Source organism: Eutrigla gurnardus (genome assembly GCF_963514095.1).
Source record: "Eutrigla gurnardus genome assembly, chromosome: 21".
Lineage (NCBI taxonomy): Eukaryota > Metazoa > Chordata > Actinopteri > Perciformes > Triglidae > Eutrigla > Eutrigla gurnardus.
In genome coordinates, this window is record NC_139932.1 from 1,007,143 (window position 1) to 1,028,770 (window position 21,628).

General features: G+C 43.1%; 1 protein-coding gene across 1 annotated transcript in view; it reads right to left on the bottom strand.

Moving 5' to 3' along the window:
• Window positions 1–21,628, bottom strand: part of rab21 (RAB21, member RAS oncogene family) — a 50,856-nt gene that overhangs the window by 16,701 nt on the left and 12,527 nt on the right. The window contains exons 2-3 of the mRNA XM_084038549.1: window positions 1,827–1,886; window positions 1,634–1,741 (exon numbers count right to left, since the gene is read on the bottom strand). Of these exons, the coding sequence (XP_083894675.1) occupies window positions 1,634–1,741; window positions 1,827–1,886 (168 nt within the window). The remainder of the gene's footprint in view (window positions 1–1,633; window positions 1,742–1,826; window positions 1,887–21,628) is intronic.

Consider the following 21,628-nt stretch of genomic DNA (forward strand, 5'->3'; position numbering starts at 1 on the left):
GTCTCTACTACACCATCTACATTCTCCCTACATCGCCCTGTACATGGTCCCTACTACTCCCTCTACATGGTCCCTACTACGCCGTCTACATGGTCCCTACATTGCCCTCTACATGGTCTCTACTACGCCCTCTACATGGTCCCTACATCACCCTCTACATGGTCCCTACATCGCCCTCTACATCGCTCTCTACATGGTCCCATCATCGCCCTCTACATGGTCTCTACTACGCCCTCTACATTCTCCCTACATCACCCTCTACATGGTCCCTACTATGCCCTCTACATGGTCTCTACATCACCCTCTACATGGTCCCTACTATGCCCTCTACATGGTCCCTACATCGCCCTCTACATGGTCACTACATCGCCCTCTACATGGTCTCTACTACGCCCTCTACATTCTCCCTACATCACCCTCTACATAATACCTACATCGCCCTCTACATACACTAGTACTACTCTATTTAAGAACATTACTTGAGTAAATCTACCAAGTTATGTTACACCATTGGAACAAATACAAGTTATTGTATTGTATTAACCCCATGATTACACAGATGTTAAAAGTGTGAATGTGGCTATGAGCAAATCACTCCCTACTCCGTATAGAGTGCACTATATGTTTGCCATTTTGTAGTGGTGTCTGAATGTTTAGTGAGCATTACTATTCCCTATATAGTACACTAAAAGTTTCCCACAATGCATTGTGAAAAGAAATGTACGACCGATGGTCACTAGCCGAGCAAATTTTACCATTCTGCATTGCGCTGAAGGACAAATCGTGAAGGGACAAGAGGGGAGAGAGCGGCAAAAATATTAATAATAAGTATAGTATAAGTATATCAATACGCAATGTACATTTATTATTTATATGAGAGCTTGGGTGAGCGGCAGCAGCGGGGGGGGGGGGGGGGGGGTCTTCGTCCATCACTCGTCATTCAAAGCAAAGCGCTGTACGACAGTCTGAAGACTATAAAGATGCGGTGAGGAGGGACAGATGGTGGCGAGCAATCGCAGAGGAGTTTGAGATCGAGGATGTACTGCTGCCTGTTCAGGGACCGACAGATCGCGGAGATGGGGAGTCCTGGTTCTGCTCCAAACAGGACCAGATCCGATTCTGGACCCGATCGAGATCGTTGAAAAAAAATCCAGTAGTGAGGACGATGTAGTGATCATCTCATTATTAAAAGAAAAGAAAAAAGATGAAAACTGTTGGCTGTTATTATTTTTTCAAGAAATGAGACGGTCACGGAATCTCCCTCCTGCTGGAGGACTTGTTCTTTTCATTTTGCAAATTTCCGCAACGAATATGTATTAAAAAAATAATTATCCTGGTAATTTCTCTGTGTGAGCTTGAGACTTGAGAGCCGTCTGCGGGATCTGATACGTATTAATTATGCGCCAGGAACGACGTCATCAACGACGTCATCAATGGCGCCGAAAGAAATCCCCCGAGTAGTGTCCGAAAGTGTTTTTTCATTTTGCCGATGAGTCCACTATATAGTGCTCTACATTGAACTCCCCTATGTAGGGAGGAGGGAATGATTTCAGACACAGCCTAAAAGTTTAATACAAAGCCCTACTTTTGAGGAATAGTAGAAGTGCATTAGTGTAAGTTGCTGAGCTGTTACCTTCTGAAAGGAGTCTTCATCTGTAATGTCGTACACTAGTATGGCTCCATTGGAGTCTCTGTAGTAGATGGGACCTAACGCATGAAAACGCTCCTGACCTGCTGTGTCCTGAAAACACAAACACACAATCAAGTCCATATATTCAGCAAATACTTAACCTTGGCAGAATTAAAAGGTGAAGAACGACTCTCACCCATATGGCCAGGTTAACTCTCTTTCCTGTGATGTTGAGCTTCTTTGTGAGGAAGGATGCCTGCATAAGGAGGAAAGCACAGTGGTTCTAATAATAATAACCAGGTTTCATTCATTAAAACAAACCAGGCTAAATAAGTACATGTAATTGAAGCATCTGTATTTCAAGGCAAATCCTAAAGTCCTTTGAGACAATAATGAATAAAATGTATTGGTACATACGAAAAGCAAGGAATTTGACTGTTTTCATTGTTACCGTTGTAATTTAATGTTGGGATTTAATATTATTAAATAGAATAAAATCAAAAGTAAAATACTGTGTCTGTATGTCATTTAATGAAAAGTGATTACGAAGTAGATATTAGGTACACACTTTGGCTGCATTCACACTAGGGATGGGTAAAAATATCGATTCAGCAATGCATTGCGATTCTTTTCCCCGCAATTCAATATCGATTCAGCCATTTTCTGAATCGATTCAAGCCCCTGGCCAGTGGGGGCACTGTGACCGACACCCTCGTGTGATTCGCGCTGTACGGACGGGGGCCGCACTAGACCAAACCATTACAATATGGCGACCGGAGTGAGTACAGCGTTCACACTGGCCGCGGAAGCGCCGCGAATAGGCGCGTTGCGGAGCCCGCTTCCTTTCGGCGCCCTTGTTAAGCCATAGTGTAGTTCACACCAGACACGGAGCGCCGCGAATAGGCGCGGCCGTCCCGCGCCGTGAAGCGATCGTTTCGGTGTCTGCTCTATTTATTGCGCGTGCCGCTAGCGAACGCGTCAGTTCTGGCAGGAAATCACACAAAGAGAAATGAGATAATCCGGTCAATTTTCAAAATAAAAGCAATTTTCAAAATAAAAGCAATTTTCAAAATAAAATACCGCAATTGACAAATGCGATCATATTTGTGTATCTCAACTCGCACTGGGAAACAGGAAGAGACAATACATTTAATAAATGTGAAGAGTAGATAAACAAATATGTGCATTTCAACGGTATATCTGCACTACTAGGGCCCTAGTTTCGTAGACCAGGCGCAGTCAGCATTCAGCGCACCTGTGCCACACCGACGGGGTGTGTCCGCCTGGACTTTGCAAGTTTCGTGCACCGCGCAGGCTCGCGCAGGCACACCTCCCGTCTCGCCCACCCGCGCAAGTGGGAAAGAGGGAGGAGAAGAAGGCGTGAGTGGGAGACGAGGAGGAGACGAGGCGTGGACTGGGATTAATACAGCCGATTCAGATCTTCACCAATCAAATGAGCTCCTCTCCTCACCTTTAATGCGTTAGGGGAGGTTCAGTGCAAGTTCCGTCACTTGACAACCCGATGACAGAAGCAGCGCCGCCGCTCCCACCACGCGCATCACGTGCTGTGCGTGTGTATCATAATAATAACAATGCCGATATTATAAAAAACAGGAGAGAGAGACGGAGATGTTTTGGTCCGAGAGGCTGAGTTTCCGTTACGCGTGCCATCCGCCGTTTGATCCGACGTCAGATGTGACAGGACAATCTATATAGATATACATTCACGTGTTGATTCAATTAGTTGAATTAAATAGTGTTTGTTGTGATTATTTCTTGCATTTAAATGTGCCTGGAACTGTGGAAACCCGCCTGTGAGGTCTCGTGACGTGTGCGCACTGCGCGCCGTCAGCCAAACTTCCACTCCGCCAGCTGTGATTCGCCTTGAATGAATGGACTTTATTTGCGCCTTGCGCCGAGAGTAGACCAGGTTGGAGCTGGCGAGCTTTCAGCACAGTCTTGGCGAGGCTTTTTGCCACGAAACTTCCGCTACGCCAAGCTGAATCTGTGACGCCTCCCCCTGCTGCGCCGCCACACCCATCTTGGCGCAAGCGATCCACCAAACTGCCAAACTGACCGTGCGCAAGGCTGCGTAGGTTGAAACTTGCATTACGCCGGCTCCACCACCCTGCGCTGCGCCACGAAACTAGGGCCCCTACTGTCTACTACCATAGCTTCCGCGGCCGGTGTGAACCCGTTACATGCACTGTAGTTCAGTGTTTAAGCAGTGTCCTGTTTTATCATGCCATGAGTTATACCACGGCTGTTCATAAGGCATGAAACTAAATAAATTATTTGAAAAAATGATCTGGTACTCTTACTTGTGTATTTCTACTTGATACCGAATCGATATTAGGGATGCAAATTATCGAGTAATTCATTAATCGATAGTTGTTTCATCTTATCGATCAATGATCGATTAATTGATAAGCGGCAATTCTTCTGAGAAGCTGAATTTCCCTCAGAATAGGTTCCATCTACTGTATACATAACATCAAATGCTATCTTCCTTATGATATAAAGAAAAATGATCATCATCATCAATCATATTTTGAATAATTTCATTTTAATGCATCAATTTGGGGAATTTTGAGAACCAAAATATGACATTGTTTCCTGACCAATTTCTTACAAACTGCTGGTTCTGATCCAAATGTTGACATACTAAATGGGGTTGAGGAGTTTAAGCATTCAAGAAAAGATTAAAACAAAAATGACTAAAACACAGTGCTGAGCCTTTAAACTATTAGTTTAATATGACTATTATTATTATTATTATTATTATTATTATTATTATTATTATTATTAATATTAATATAAGTGGGTGACTATTCCTCAGCCTTCCTTGGTGTTTTGGTTTTGACTGAAGCCTCGTTCACATACGTCGCCACTAGCCCATCTCTGAGCGACAGCTGTCAATGAATGTGAATGAGTTCTAGCGGAATGTGGCCAGGACAGGCGATGCGATGTGGGCGGGGACGGAGAGAAAATAATTTAACTTTCTGCGATGCGAGTGAAGCGAGTACCAATCGGGATGTAGAATAGAGATGATTGACAGTTGACGTCAACAGAGAGTCCCACAGAGAGTTGCCGCTTGAACTAGCCGTCGGCGGCAGTGAATTTTTTTTTTGCCAGCAAGTAGAATTCAGCGAGAAAGCGAGTGACGGGCGAGTAGCGACGTATGTGAACGGGGCTATACGCGCCGTCAAACTCGGCAGCTGGGGGGGGGGGGGGGTCGGCGCGGGGGACGCCTTGCCATGGCGACGGGGGAAAACAGAACGTTGATGAGCCAAACCAGCCGTGAGGATTTCCCCTTATAATAAGCGCTGCTGCCCTCCTGTTTAGGCCTATCATTAGAGCCGCTAGTTAAGTCCATTTGCCTTGATAAAATAATTTTGGGAGAACATCGAGACTATGGCGGCCTAAATTAGACTGCGGCGGTGCGCCATAGTCTCGACAATGTGGGAAACACTGCTTCTCGTTTTGTCTTGTTGTTGTCGTCAGAGCCTTGCTTCGCTTGTTACTGCATGTGCGTCAAGTACGTCTGGCGTCAAGCGCGCCCTCACGTGGACTGGCGGAGAATTACGGGTTCAAAAAGCAATTAATAGCAATTTATTTATTTTAATCGAGTAATTTCTTATCGACAATTAATCGATAATCGATTAATTGTTTGCATCCCTAATCGATATCGAAGCATTTCAATCAATATCGAATCGAAATTGAATCGAATCGTGACCCAACGAATCTAAATCGAATCGAATCGTGAGATTCTAAACAATACCCAGCCCAAATTCACACCGCATCTGGATGTGGGTGGTACATTGAACGGGGTACCGGGACGTTGTACACTCAATGGGCCATGAGTGAACCACAACACAGCACAACCCCTGCTCTAGTGTGAATGACACCTCGGACACAATGGGTACTTGTTATTGATATACTTGTCTTGTATCCTTCGCATTTAAAGAGTAATAAAGTATGTGAGCACCAAATTACGTCAGAAAACAGTGCCAAATTTTATAATAATTTGAATACATTCACACAATAATGAATACGTGTGAACCATCAAACTGGCTTTCAGCCAGGAAAAGAAATTGAGATATAATGCAGCTACAGCGATTTATTTATTGTTTCTGGGAGATCTATTATAAAGCATGTGTTTAGTGTGATTGTGAGTATAGAAAGAAAGAGGAGAGGAAAATAATTATAAAAATGATAATGACAATAATATTCATAATACATGTAATGTATCATGAATATAAAATAGTATACTATAGGGCTGGGCGATATGGAAAAAAAATGTACGATCATTTTTTCAGTCCAGTCTAACCTTTTTACATTGGTCGCAGTGGTGCGCCTAACTTTTTCATTTAGGTGCACACAAAACTTTTCGCTGTGCCTTTTTGCACCACGCTCAGACCACCATGCACCTGTCCCGGTACCGCCCGGTTCACGACACCGGCTCGGACGGAGACGCGTGAGACAACTGCAACTTTCTGTACGAAAAAAACAATATCACTGATATTTGGTCGCATGTGTGCCCAAAATGGTCGCACTCTGGAGCCCTGGATATGTTTCTCAATATGAATCACTTTTTTTCCGAATATCTGTCAAGTTTAAAGGGTTCTTTTTAGTGAGATAGATATGACGATGTTAGTATTGGTTTTAATAAGATTTCATTTCTTTCTGAAGTTGAACATCACACAAAACAATGCAGAACATTATAAAAATGAGTTTCAAGTAATAAAATGGCCATGTACAATGAACTAAATGTGGGCAATGATGATGGAGCAGCGTGATTGAGAGGAACGGCCTCCCTGATCTAAGCCCGAGCGTCGTTTGTTACTGGATTTCTGTACTAGTCATGGACTGTGCACAACACCATGTTGGAACATAGAGGTGCTCTACATGGTACCAGAGCAGCCTAGGCTGAAGGTGATTGATTTGGTGATTGTATAATCTGATCTGAGGATGCATGTTTTGGACACTCGGGTGAAGAGAGGGTCGGAGCTGTCAACTGGAACATGTCTCTTCAACATTGCGTGGAATGGTAAATGGACCTGCATTCATATAGCACTTTTCTAGCTAACTAGCTACTCAAGGTGCTTCACACTACATTCAGTCACTTTCACCCTTTCACACGGCATTCATACACTGATGGCACATCAGGATCTAAGTCAGGGGCTCCCAACTCTGGTCCTGGAGAGCTACTGTCCTGCATGTTTGAGGTTTCTCCCTGCTCTTACACACCTGATTCTAATGCTGTGCTCGTTATCAAGCAACTGAAGCTTGTCACAGGTTTGAAAATCAGGTGTGTTCGGGCAGGGAGAAACCTAAAATATGCAGGACAGTGGCTTTCCAGGACCGGAGTTGGGCACCCCTGATCTAACTCATTTATACACATTCACACAATTCAGTATCTTGCCCAAGGACACTTTGGCATGCAGACTGGAGCAGCCGGGATTCGATCCGCCTATTTTCTGATTGGAGGACGACTCGCTCTACCTCTGAGCACAGGGACAGAGCCTAAGGAGTGGCCCCCTGTTCAAAAAGGGGGGTCAAAGAGTGTGTATCAACTACAGGGGTATCACACTACTCAGCCTGGCTGTTCATCTCGTCTTCTGTTAAGAAGATCAACCTGTCTTATATTTCTATCAAGGAAAAGTTATATTGGGATAATTATGGCTATTGTGTCATCGCTAGGGATGTCCCGATCCGATATTTGGATGGGATCGGCCGCCGATATTAGCAAAAAAATGCATATCAATATCGGATCGGCCTGCACGGGAAAATCCCGATCTGGACTCCCGATCCAGTTTTTTTTTTCAAAACTCTGGTCCGTGTTTTCCAGCGCACCGATGTATCCATTCCATTTTTTTTTCAGTTTTTCCCCCAAAATCCGGTCCGCGTTATCCAGCACACCTAGCGCCCACCTAGCGACCTGTCCAGCATCCCCTAAACAACAGCAAGACGGACTTGTCTGTCCATGTCCCACTAAGAATTTAAAGTTATCGATAAAAATGTCAGCTGTGTGGGATTATTTTACCCTAAAAGACGAAAAAAGGCGGAGTGCAATACTTGCCACAATAAAGTCAAGCGTGGTGGTGTGGTAGTGTTGTCACGATACCAACATTTTGGTACCGGTACCAACATGTGTTTCGGTACTTTTCGATACTTTTCGATACTTTTTCAAATAAAAAGTGAACGTAAAAAATGTCATTACTGACTTTATTTTAATAGAAAACAATAACATATTAAACAATAACATATTAATCAGCAAATAAAATAAAATACCACAAAGACAAGCTTTTCTAATGCACACAATTTTAAAAATGTGAAAATATAAATACAATAATATAATATAAAATATAATAATATAAATAAACCAGCTCTATTTTTTTTCTTCCAGAGCTACTTTTGTTGAAGGGCGGTGGCGCTTGCTTTTAGCACTGAATGTGGGTTTTTTTCATGAGTTTAAATGACCTGTCGTTCCCTGAGCTCAGTGTGCAGGTCTCGGTGCTTGTCCTTTAAGTCGGAGGTGTTTCCGCCGTTAGCTAGCATGTTTTTCAACACCGTTTACACAGTGGTGCATCGGCGTTAACTGCCTCGCTTTGCGCATTTGTTTTTAGCTAAAGTACGGCTATATCGCACTTCGCGGCGCTGGTTTGTCCACAAGTTGCGGCGTGGTGACGGGTGCAGCAGCCATTCTCCTCTCCGTACTCCTCTCTCTCTCTCTCTCTCTCTCTCTCTCTCTCTCTCTCTCTCTCTCTCTCCAAGCTTTGCTCCGTTTGTTGCTCCAGTCCATGCTGCTTGCTAACTTGCTAACTGTTTCCTCCGGCTTGCTTGCTTTTTCTTTTTATCTCCCCAAGCCACGGCTCGCTCCTCGTCCTCTCAGCTGTAGTTACAACGCGGTGACGTCACGCGGCGAGTTCGCCGCGCTGTTGCGGGCGCTGCCGGCGGCGCTGCAAGTACCGGTCCCGTCCAAATGCAATATAGTACCGTTTTAAATGCCTCAGTACCCCGGTACCAAATTAGTACCGGTATACCGTGCAACCCTACGGTGTGGTAATTTGACTATTTTCTACTCAGGTTTTGTGTGTATTGCTTTTATATATAATTTTATATAGTTTACAATATTGTTTACACTGATGGCTTTTTTAAGCCTTGGTTTACACTCTTGTTGTTCAAGAGCAGAGCACTGATGCCAATTCAGTTTGTGTGGTTAATTGACTATTTATTATTTTGTCTATTTTGTGTTTATTTAACCCTGTTAAGAATAAACAGGTCAGCTTCTCATTACCAACCATTGTGGATTATTCAAACTAACCTAATTAAGTTGGCTAGTTGTTCTTAAGAGTAAAACCCTTTTCAACATGAGTCTGACAACAAAATAAGTAAATATCTTTAATCTTTAATACATGCTTGGATCGGCCGGTATCGGTATCGGCCGATACTAAACGCTACAATATCGGTATCGGATCGGAAGTGCAAAAAGCTGGATCGGGACATCCCTAGTCATCGCCCAGCCCTACTATATTATATAATAAAATAAAATAATTTTACTATCAAGGTCAATTCATTTAATAATAACAATAGTAATACCTTTGTTGATTCTCTGACTATTCATCTCGTCATGCCTGCAAAGCTAATGACATTCAATCAGCCTCAGCTGGACTTTGTGTCAAATGTTAGCATGCAAACTCAAATTGGCAAATATTATAGACGTTATCAACATATCAGATATCAGAAACGAATAAATCAACCAAATGAAGGACTGTGTCTGAGCCAATGCCTTGCCGATGTGGTCACATGATCGTCTTCACTGCCAGTGACCTTTGACCATGTCAGTGTTTGTTTGACTGTCATTAGTCGATCACACATGAAGGATTAACATACTACTGTACTTAATTTAAATCTCTCTCGAGTGAAGTGACGCCTGAATAATTCACATGTCAACACTAAAGTGTGAAAGGCGTCAACATTTAAGGTCATTTTCTTTTTAAGAGAAGATTTTTTGGCTAGAGCGCCATTGAAGCCTTTTTATTCCTTTTATCAGACAGTGTGGAAACAGAGAGAGAGCGAGGGAGAAATGCGTCCCGGGACCACCGCGTCAAGAACATTGAGCCTCTGTACATGGGGCGGCTGCCCTCACCACTGCGCCACCGGCTGCCCCGATTTAAGTTATTTTAATATTCATGATAAAGATAAGACTATAAATAATCCTAAATTTAAAAAGAAAATCTCCACATACTTTTTTTTTTTAGCAATCAATGCGAAAAGTATTCCTTTTGGTTCACTGACCTGTTTAAAGCAACATATTTAGTTACACTTCTATTAGAAGGGGAGATGGGCATATGGCATAACATAATATGAGGCATAACAAAATTGCTGTTGATAGACTTAGGAATAGTTATAGGTATGTAGATAGGGTACAGGTGGACAGGCGGGCCTTGGTAAAGGGTTGTATGTTTTAACAGGTGGAAGGGCGTACATAAATGTATATTTTGCTTCTGGAAGTAAAGATGGGGTCTTTAAAGCCCCAAAATAAAAAAAATGTCTCTTGTAGCCCATCCCAGAAAAAACGTGTTCAATGAAATACAATAAATAATAATATAATGTAGCCTGGGTGTAGAAAGCAGGGGTTCAAATAATAATAAATCCGTAAGATAGCTAAACTAAAGTAATTTGGTTTTATAAAGAGTAAAAATGGTTAACTCAGAGATTCAGACAAATGAACCATAAATGAGTAAATTATTGTAAATGTTTGTAACAGTACGGTAAACTGTGGGAAATAGAGACCGTGCCTCTGGTAGAGAGGAGAGATAGGATAGCACGAAGGAGCAGTAAACGGAGATCGCAAACTTTTGTAGGTATTCTCGTTAATTGGAAAAAGGACGTTTGAGTTAGTGGACATTTCTAAGGTCCGTCTGTCGGGGCCGGTGAATGTGATCGTATGTGGCTGACGTTTGCTCGCGTTCTGGAAAGTGAGAGAGTCTTCTACTACGGAGTCCCTTAAAGCAAAACAAATCTGCGGCATCCAGAACTGTTTTTAAATCGCAATTTTGTGGTTCAGCCATTTCACAAACCGTAGGAAAGTAAAAATTAAAATTGATCAATTAAATCGAAAAAAATCACCCTAACAAAAAAAAAATAAATCACCCTAAGCCCTAATTTTGAGCACTAACTTAGATATATTTGTATGCAACACCATGTGCACCTTGCACCTGGAGTTGTAAGTATATCCCCAATATAAACAACCATCAGTTCATTTAAAAAGGGGACTACTGAGAGCTACACACTAAATGTCCACTTCCTATGCTGTCTTGCATTACCAGGCTGATGACCAATAATACTGGGACATACATTTTGAAAGGGTTTGACATTTTACACTAAACAATTCATTATTTGGAAAATAAGTCCATTCAAATGGAGAAGGTAAAGTAAACAAGAGGTATACTAAGCTACAAGAGTAAGAGTAATTAAGAAATTAATTAAGAAAATCTAATTAGTTATTAAAGGAGAAGCTATTATTGGCCCAGGTCACACAGCGACAAGGAGAACAACACTAAGCCTACAGAAATGATGTGGATATGAAAAATATGTGAAACGTTCCACTCTGAATTAGTCTTGTGATGAACTGACAGTTTCATCATGCAGAGCACGTGTTGGGAGATGGGCGTTACTCATCTTCTCATTCACAAAGCTCAGATGGTGACATCTCATTTAATGCTCGCTTTCAAATCTGTATGCCAGATATGTGGAGAATCTTAAGCAATAAAATAGAATCTTCTCCAGCTAAAAGTGTCCATGCATCCAGCCGAGTCCCAAAATGCACCTCTGGGCTGTAGGTCACATGACTGAGTGGAAACCAAATCGGAGCCCTGCAGATATACAGCTGACGAGCACTGAAGACCACAGCTGTGTCCGAAAGGCCTCACTACTCACTTTAGTGAGTTTGCCATGTTGTAGTGTTGTCTGAGTGTGTACTGAGAATACTACTGCTAGTCCACTATATAGTGGACTAGCACACTTCATCTTGAGAAGTAGTGAACCATCGTTGGTCACTAACTGAGCGTTAGTAGTGTTGGGGTTGTAGCAGGAGCAGATTTGGTTATCAACAGCTAATTATTAATGTCAATATGATTATCGATATTAATAATTATATTTAATATATTATCATGATATAATCATGAATAAACGGGGCACCACCCTGGGATCAGGGAAAAGATAACCTAAAACTGTATTCAGTCTCAATATAAAGGTTTTATACTCACATGCCAATCATCGTGATCATTGGCATAGGAGTACAAAACCAATCGAACAATTAAAAAGGCGTGAACGTGTGCGTATGTGTGTGCGTGTGCATGTGCGTGTGTGTGCTGCGTGCGTGTCGAGAGAGAGAGAGCGAGAGAAAGAGAGGGAGAGATGGCTATGTGCGGCCACCAGATGGAGCTATTCCTCGCAGCGTTCAGGGGCGGAGCCACTGATGTCCGATGGGGTAGCGAGAGAGAGAGAGAGAGAGAGGTGGAGCTATTCCTCGCAGCGTTCAGGGGCGGAGCCACTGACGTCCGATGGAGTAGTGAGAGAGAGAGAGAGAGAGAGAGAGAGAGAGAGAGAGAGAGAGAGAGATAGCCGTATGTAGCCACCAGATGTAGCTATGTCCCTAGCGTCCGCCGGGAACAGCTGGCTTAGGACATGTGTGTGCGGCGTGTATGTGTGTGTGTGTGTGTTAGCGGGACACAAACAAAGAGAGAGAGAATGCGCTAGTGATATTCTGAGGCTCAGAAGCCGTGCCGCTATCACACGGGCTCGAGTGAATAAACTGGCGTTTATTCCGCGAGACCGGTCTTTTAACTGATAGTTAGGGCTGCAACGATTCATCGAGTTACTCGATTAACTCGATTATGAAAATTCCTCGAGGCAAAACATCTGCCATTTAGTTGGCGCGATGGCGGAAAGTCAGACTCAGAATGTCCGTAAACGACAGAGAGTATCGGGGCTAAACAACGGTATCCTGCTTGTCCATGTGAGCGATTTATTTCTGACAACAAAACGAATGCGTAAAGTTGTAAAATGTGTGACTAGATGTCTCCTCGTCTCCGTGGCGCATTTCTCCGTTTTGTTGTATATCGATCACTTCTCATCCGCCATCTTGCGAGTGACGTATAGAGTTACGTTTATGCATCGGACGCTCGTATTGGCTCCCGTAGCAGCTTTTACAGCCAATCGGAAAGCCTGATTTACGCTTGGCTGTGAGTTGTTGTGTTTGCCCAAACGGACGGAGGAGTTCAAAGCAGAGAAAAGAACGGTCAAACAGTTACTGTAGTGATAGAGAAAGCTAAATACATAAATGGCACAGAAGAAGTACATTATATACACACATATTTAGGGCAGGGAGAGGAAAGGGCCATTGCTGGCAAAACAAAACGTAAATTAAATGTTATCCATGTTTTATCCAAGTTGATTTAACTGTATTGTTGTTAAATTCTCACTGGCACTTAATAAATGGGCTTAGTTTTGGAGCCAAATTCTGTAGTTGGAATGAATACCTCTGTTTATTTTTTTTTAGAAATGCTTGATAATTTTACAGCCACATCATTTTCGTTATGCATTATTTGTTTTGGTTGTTTAAAAACGCAATTTTTTTTTATCCGATTCCTCGATTAATCGATCGATAAAGTGCTAAATTAATCGATTACAAAAATAATCGATAGCTGCAGCCCTACTGATAGTAGAGGCTTTCTGAGCTCGCGAATATGGCGGAGGTTAGTCGCAAACACTGTTACAGAAATCAACCCAGCTGCGTAGGTACACGATCAGTATTCAAATACAGCAGCACATGTACAAACGGACTCGGCGGTCCGCGATCAGAACTTAAAACACGTTAGCAAGAATTACAAGCATATCCTACACTATCACTTGTGTCTCTGCCCAGACTGATAGCCTCTTACTGGTATTGTTGCGTAAGACGATGACAGCGTTCCGTAACGGCGGTAGTTCGTGGGCCCCGGCGTCAGCGGGGGACGTGATGAGTCGGCTTCGTCCAGACGAGAGCGGAGCGGGTTTCCTCTCGTTGATCAAACTCAAATAAAGAAAACAGTGGGTGTTTCCTCCTTCCACGAGCGGCGATATAATCGCGGCTTGGCGATTTAGTCAGCTTACTTCAGACAGCGTCTGGTAGCTGGAAGGCAGGAACCGGCTTGGTTCCTCTTGTTGCAGCGGTGCGCTGCAGGAGGGGGTCGCCTCCCGTTGCAACGTGGTGTTGCGCCGGTTGTAGGAAGAGACGCCAGAGTAGGAGTCAGAGTAAGAGAGCGTTCTCCAGGCGGCTTCGGTTTATAAAGCTCAGGCCGCTCCAGGGGACCCCCCGGGGTTCCCTGAAGATTGTCAGCCAATAGGGCACCAGTTGGGTGGCGTCGCATCTCTCACCTGGGTGAGATGTGAAACTAAAATGGCGGTGTAGTTTTTAATCCCCTTTGTCCTGTTGTCCTGGCCGCATGTGTAGGCTTTTGTAGGCCGCATTGTGTAGTCCTAACGGTTAGGTCCCAACAGTAGATAGAGCAACGATTGAGACAAATCGTTGAGGCGTGGAAATAATATGTTCAACATGAGTAGAGCATTGCATCACTGAGATGGCCACAAAGTACTTTGTATATATTTAGTAATTTGTTAAAATTTTCTTATTGCCTCCACCTTGACAACAGCAGCATACAGTATATCACTCCTTTCATTCTTACCTTTCACAATAAAAGCCCGAGAGATACATGGCATCAGTGCTTACTAGTGATCCAAACTTGAGCGATGCTGTCATTTAGCTGATCACGACTGGAACGTAAAAATGAATAAAGACAAAATGATACCCGACCTGCTTTCCCCTCGGACTCCAGTCCGTTCTCATCTCACGCAGGTATCTGTGGTCAGCAGGCGCTGCATCTTCCCACCGTGAGATTCATTCAACCAATGAGGTTTTAGAAAATAATTATTACTTAAATATTTATATAAACATTTAAGTAACATTGGACTACTTTATGTACATTTTATTTTGACTGACCCGAATATCATTACAAATATTTTTGGGTTGACTTAAATTACAACAAATTAGTATACAATATGCATTTATTAAAAAAACCTTTCCCTATTTATTATGGATGGTCAACCAGCCTCCTGCACATTTTAATTGTGTGACAGCAGTTACGTATTTAAGGGAGCAGGAAAAATGGACGTGGCTGTATGATGTACTACGTTATTGAACAAATTTTACTACAGTAGAAGATGGACTTTGGGAGCAAAGCAATGTATTGCTGTGGACATATTTTAGACACCTACAACAGACAATATGAGTTTACGTTGTATTGTATAGAAGGCCCCTAGGTGCCATGATATGCCAATATTCCAGCTAATTAGTTACCTGACACCTGATCCTGCCTTAGCACGAGTGTTCAGTGTTCAATCAAGCATGCATTCAGGAGTGCCGAGTGCTACGTGGACCGTTCTTCCACAAGATAGTAGCGAGAGAACCGTTAACCTCGCCTACATTTCTGTATGAGATTTGTAACACAGTGGAAGTTGAGCGGTTCTCTCCTTGAACATACACAGTTGATAACCGCGCAGCAGCAGTCGGTGAGATGAAACAAAGATATGGACGGAGCTCTAGAAGCGATGAAGTCATGACAAAGATGCATTCATGTACGTGAGAACGAGAAAGTAGAGCTGACTGTGAGACGAGGAGGGCGCAGCTGTGGGTAAGTTATAAATGTATATAAAAATAAATGTGTACCTACTTATAAGTATTATCTACGATGTCGAGTTCATTGTGTTTCATTGCAATTGCCATGTATTAAAAGTGATATGAAGAAGAATGTATTAAGCAGGCCTCAAGCCCCGGAAAATCTAAACAAGCATATGAGCAAGCAACCGTCTGTTGATGACACACATCTCTCTAACTAGTTTTTCCCAGACTGTTGTCTGTCACAACAAGAAGAATGATAACAGAAAGAACTGCAGGCCTGTACGTCATGCTGATAGCGGTGCTGTCATAGTAAACTATCAGTCTGTTCGGGGAACTGATGATGCTGGCATGATGACATCACCGGGAGGAATCGGGAGGACGTGGCGTGGACCCATCTGGTCGCTCCACCCAGCAGAAGAAGTCAGCAGTCACATCTCTCATTCTCTGAGTTGCCTTCTAACTAAATTACAGTTGTTAACACGCTACCTCTATTAGCTACTTAGCTCAACAGCTAGCCTAGCAGCTATGATGCCATTTCCCTCTCCTCCTTCTGTTCTCTCCTGCTCGGTGTGTCTGATGTTCAGCTACTACTCTGCCTCCTTAACTGATAAGAGTACATGTCATGAATGTAGTTCACTTTTTGCTTTGGAGGCGAGGATAAATGATTTCGAAGCGCGGCTCCGCACCAATCCCCTTCGTCGGCTGCTGCTGTAACCAGCCAGCTGACACTAGCTGTAGCTGCACTATACTCATTATCATTGGATCTTCGAGGAAGAGAAAAAGTTATATTGTAATAATTATCGCTATCCTTCGATTCGCCCAGCCCTAGACCGAAGTATCAATAAGCTCCGCCGTTATCGGTTCTGCAGCTGGTACATTTACGAATTATTATTGCTACATAAATGTAATCTTGCACTTTTTATCTCATCAACTCTGTTTCGGATCAAGACATTCATCTATGATGCAGTTTTGCTCTTCCCAAACCAAAAGAGACGTGTGCAAAGACACACGCACACAGGGAGAACGAAATGTTCACAAATGTGGTTCCACTTCACAAGAGTAGAGCCAACATAGAGACAGGAAATGTAACGTCTAGCAGCTGTACGTAACCGCTGATAAAGCCATAGGCAGACAGCAAGCCAGAGGTCGAACTTTCAGCCAATCGTTGACCTTCTTTGTACTTTGATTCGGCCCTCTGAGCTGTCAATCACAACAGAGCGCAAGAGAGCCGTTGAGCTGAATGTGATTACGGCTTGAATATGGACAAACAAAGAAACTTTCCAAAATTTTGGTAAACATGATCGAGGTTTATGTAAGCTAGGTGGCCGTTGTTGTCGAAGGGCAATAGTAACACTGGTCTGATCCTTTAACAAGGATGTTTTTGACTGGTTGCGCAAGTCAGCCTATTGGTTAATTTACTGATATATTAAAACATTTAGCTGCTCAGATGTCCACATGGACCCAATGACACAGCTGGACCCAAAACGCTGGACAGTGCGCTGCCGCTACATTCTCCTTTGTGTACTTTTCACACCTGATGTTGTTCTGATGACCGTTCCGTCCGGTTGTATCGCCACAATGTCGCTTTCTACTTTGAAAAAATGGAAAGTTGACACAGAAAACACTGTATTTGATAAGCTGTTGCACTCTTCAGACTCGTGGTGTGAGCGGAACTGGACCGGACCTTTCATAATACAAATGCGAGTGTGTGTCTCCGTCCAAAATCCGCTCCGCTCACGCTGCCTGCTCGCACAGATCCGCTCAGGCTCGCATGTTCTGATGCAGGCCGAGTGTTTACTAGAAATATGTGCAGACAGACTTGTCAATAAAGTTTCAGTCATGTTCTGCGTGTTGTTCTCGATTGTGATGACTTGAGACAGCACTCCTTCAAAACAACATCAAGCCATGCGTGTGTCGTATTACGACGTGATGTCGTATGTCCAACAGGCAATCAGGCCGAAGCCTGTTTGGGCTGGAGCAGTGTCAGTGCAAACTGGCTGGGGACCCCCGGTGGGGGGGCAATCATGCCGAGGCACGGTACGGATGGGCCTGGTGTGGGTCCTTAGTTAACAGTTAGAGGCAGCCTCTGTTCATTAAATAAGGATTGGTTTTTCGATAAGCTGTGGAAATCTGAGTTAACCTATAACTTATATTGTACTTGATTAAATAAAGATAATATATGCACTCCTATGTCATTGTAGTGTTTTACAGTATCTATAGCTATTAATGTGATGCTCATCATTTTCAAGCCATATTTTTCCGGCCCCTCATTTTGGATCATTTCCATCAACCAGCCCTCATTCAAAACTAAGTTAATAGCCCTGGTCTAGAGGCTAAGGCTAGAAAGCAGACAACGGAGTATTGAAAATGTTTCAATACAGACACAGAGTTTCCATCTTTCTGAACTCGGCTTCCTCTTACCACAGACACCCTCTGGTGGCATCTGCTGCTCACTACAACACGTCACATCAATAAAGGATCATACATTTACATTTAGGTCATTTAGCAGACGCTTTTGTCCAAAGCGACTTACAATAAGTACATTTGTCAAAAGAAATCATAGAAAGATCAACATCCGGATTTATGATGGGATAGAAATTCAAACTGTCAGGATATCATTATACCACCCAAGCCTCCCAGGCAACAGTCCAACAGTAAACTGGGCTAAACATTATCCATCTTTATCCTGAAACCAATCAGAACATAAAACCAAGCAGAGTTTGGCTTCAGAGCTTCAACACAAGATGCTGCAAGAGCTCTGCTAATGACACAACTCACATCCTCTGAGGTGTTTGAATCCAACGCCAGCTTACACAACTACTAGCAGATTCAAGTTTGGAGTCTTTCTTTCTCATCCGTCAGCAGTTGTAAGTTATTATTGATCCATCACTGGCTGCTCTGATGGAAATGGTGCATATCATATTTCTGGGATTTCCCCCTCTTTTTGTTTTTCTCCCAATATCCACAGCAGTGTTAATTTTGGCGGCTATTTTAGATTTAGTCTTAGTCTTTAGACGAAAATGCTTATTAGTTTTAGTCACATTTAGTCATAGTTTTAGTCTAGTTTAAGTCGACGAAAAGTAAAAACATTTTAGTCAACTTTTAGTCATTACTTTTAGTCACATTTGAGCACTGGTCCATAACTTGGCCTATGTTGAATCTGTTATCTCATTCTTTTCCTATGGGCTGCATGTGGCGAGCTATTACAACAAGACAATTCCATTCCATCAAGCTTCTACACAGTAAATTTGCCAGTGTAAAAAATGTGTTGTCAAAGTATTTTAACTCTTACGGAGTTCTTCCAACAACGGAGAGAGTAAAATTGAACAAGAAAACTTCCAGTGTTGGTGAAAATAATCAGAGTTGACAGTGGTTTTACTCTGTCAGTGTCATTGACCCTCTCAGAGTTAAATCAACACCGATTAGAGCAAGATACCTTCCAGTGTTAAAAAAAATACTCTGAAAAGCCCCGCCCATCAGCTTCCACGGCCAAACTGAGAAGGTGGACTCTGGCATCGCCCTCTTCCGCGCATTGAAATACTGTGGTAAGTTTTTCTAGATAAACTATTCCCGTTGTTTTTTTCTTCATTCAAGTAGAATCTGTATAAGAATAAAGGGACGTCGTAATTTACCACGCTAGTCAATGTTGGTACGTGTCTTCAAATACCGAATTTCAAATGGCTAATGTGATATCGGGTCGGTGGTTAGCTTAAATGTACCAGCCACGTGGCTGACCACGCAACACCAAACTGAACAAGAACGCCACAAGGCAGTTAATGTCAGCGAGGACGGGCTGTTGTGGTGTGTTATGTGTCATACTTGCACATTTGTTTCAGTTAAATGACGACAAAAATTTGTTGACGCAGTCGTATTTATTATTTATATTTGAGCCGAGCAAATCGCTTTAGCGTCACGTAACAATTTGGTTGAGCATACCGGGACATGTCACGGACATGCGGACATGCTCATTGGACCCACTGTTTCACCGGCAGACTGAGAGGAATGCACGGAGTCGACCCCCGTTAACGTGAACCAAGCCACGGCTCCAAGAGGCTCAGTCAGCTGCTGTTAGCTGTTAGCCGTTAGCTGTTAGCCAGAGCAGCAGCGCTACAAGGCTGGTTTAAGCTGCTTTCGCACGGTGCGCAGCACTCGGTTCCGACACGTGTTTTCACTCTGGTCCAAACAGTAGATGAGTGACGCGTTTACATGATGACACGTTTTCTGGGGGAAAACTATTTTAAAACAGTAGGCTATGTTATTCATCTTTCATGGGTTTAATTTGCTCTGAGAATATCAGGTTTACATATTTTCATTTCTTTTTTTCTTTCAGAATGTACTGTGGTGCTCTGGTGGTAATAAGTTAATGTACTTGATGTAAAATGTTATTTTGTTTGTGATTTTTAAAGCTGAAATTTTCAGGTTGTCAGCTTGTACTGGTGTTGTGGATCATAATGTTGATTTCAGTTTGCTGTCTTTGCAGATACCATCATGTTGATCAAAACAGGATCTCAGGCAGCGATGAGGCTCATAAGGAGTCAGCAGATCGCGGATATAGGCAGGAGCCTGACCATTCAAGGCTTTAAAAACAAGCAGTAAAATCTTAAAATCAATTCTAAAACTCACAGGTAACCAGTGAAGGGCAGCAAGGATTGGAGTAATGTGGTCGCATCTCTAAGTACGTCAGTGTTTCCCCTACCATTGTACAGGCCTGGCGGCCCGCCAGGCCAAGGAGACCTGCCGCCAGGCCCAAAAAAAAATCAATATACCAAAAATAAGCCACCTATCAATTCATTCATAAATCAATAATCATTTACATTAGGAGCGCCTCCGCGCAGCACAGCAGACTTGCTCCGCAAGACGCGCGCTCCCGCTACGTTCTTCTTCCGTGTACTTGTCGCTTTCTACTTTGAAAACACGGAACGTTGACACTGTATTTTGATAAGCTGTTGCACTCTTCAGACTCGTGGTGTGAGCGGAACCGGTCAATAGGGTCCATAATATTTATTTTATTACATTACATTATTATTTATTTTTACATAATAAAAATGCCGCTGTGTGTCTCCGTCCAAAACCCGCTGCGCTCGCGCTGCCTGCTCGCACAGATCCGCTCGTGCGCACATGCGCTGATGCAGGTCGAGTGTTGTCGAGAAATATAAGCAGAGACGGCGCTCCTTAAAAATAACATCACGCCATGTGTGTGTAGTATTAGGACGTGATGACGTATGTACAACCGGCCAAAGCCCGTTTGCCCCCCCTCCCCGGGGGGGAGGATTGTTTTTGATAAGATGTGGAACTTTGAGTTAACTGCTGTTGAGTAAACCTATAAATTATATTTTACTTGATAAAATAAGACAATATATGCACTCATATGTCGTTGTAGTGTTTTACAGTATCTGTAGCTATTAATGTGATGCTCATCATTTTCCAGACATATTTTTCTGGACCCTGATCATTTCCATCAACCAGCACCTTAATAAGTCACTCTCTCCTTGTGATCTTGAATACACTCTGGTTGAACAAAAATGTTGAATGCAAATATAATAATTGCAGAATTGCAGACTGCTTGCTGTGCCACCTGACTTAATCCAACTGCACCAATACACCATCCCACGCGTCTCGTCTGTTTAGGGTTTTTTCGGTGGGTACCACCGGGCCTGAAAAAAATTCTAGGGGAAACACTGAAGTATGTGTTAAAAACCTAGCAGCAGCGTTTTGTATCAGCTGCAGTCGTTGGATGTTACGCCTGCTGATACCAGAACAAAGTGCGTTGCAGTAGTCCAATCTGGAGGAGATAAAAGCATGGATGACCTTTTTTAAGTCTGCAGAGGACAGGAATGGTCTGATCTTGGTTAGCAGTCTCAGTTGGGCAAAGCAGGACTGCACCACTTTAGTCACCTGAGTATCGAAAGATAATTCAGAGTCAAAAATTACACCCAGATTGCGGGCCTCTTTTCTTACATTGTTGGATAAGGCGCCCAGACTAGAGGAGAGATTGTCCAAGCTACTAGTGCTGGGGCCAAAGGGGGTAATTATGACAATGTCTGATTTGGAGTCATTCAGCTGCAAAAAAATTTCAGACATCCAACGTTTTATCTCAGCAAGGCAGGACATAATGCAGGAAACCTCGATTATGCCCGGCCGTAGTGGGACATACAACCGAGTGTCATCTGCATAACAATGGAAGTCAATGTTGTGTCTACGCATGATTTGCCCCAGGGGTAGCATGTACACAGTGAATAGGAGGGGAACCAAGATAGACCCCTGAGGAACCC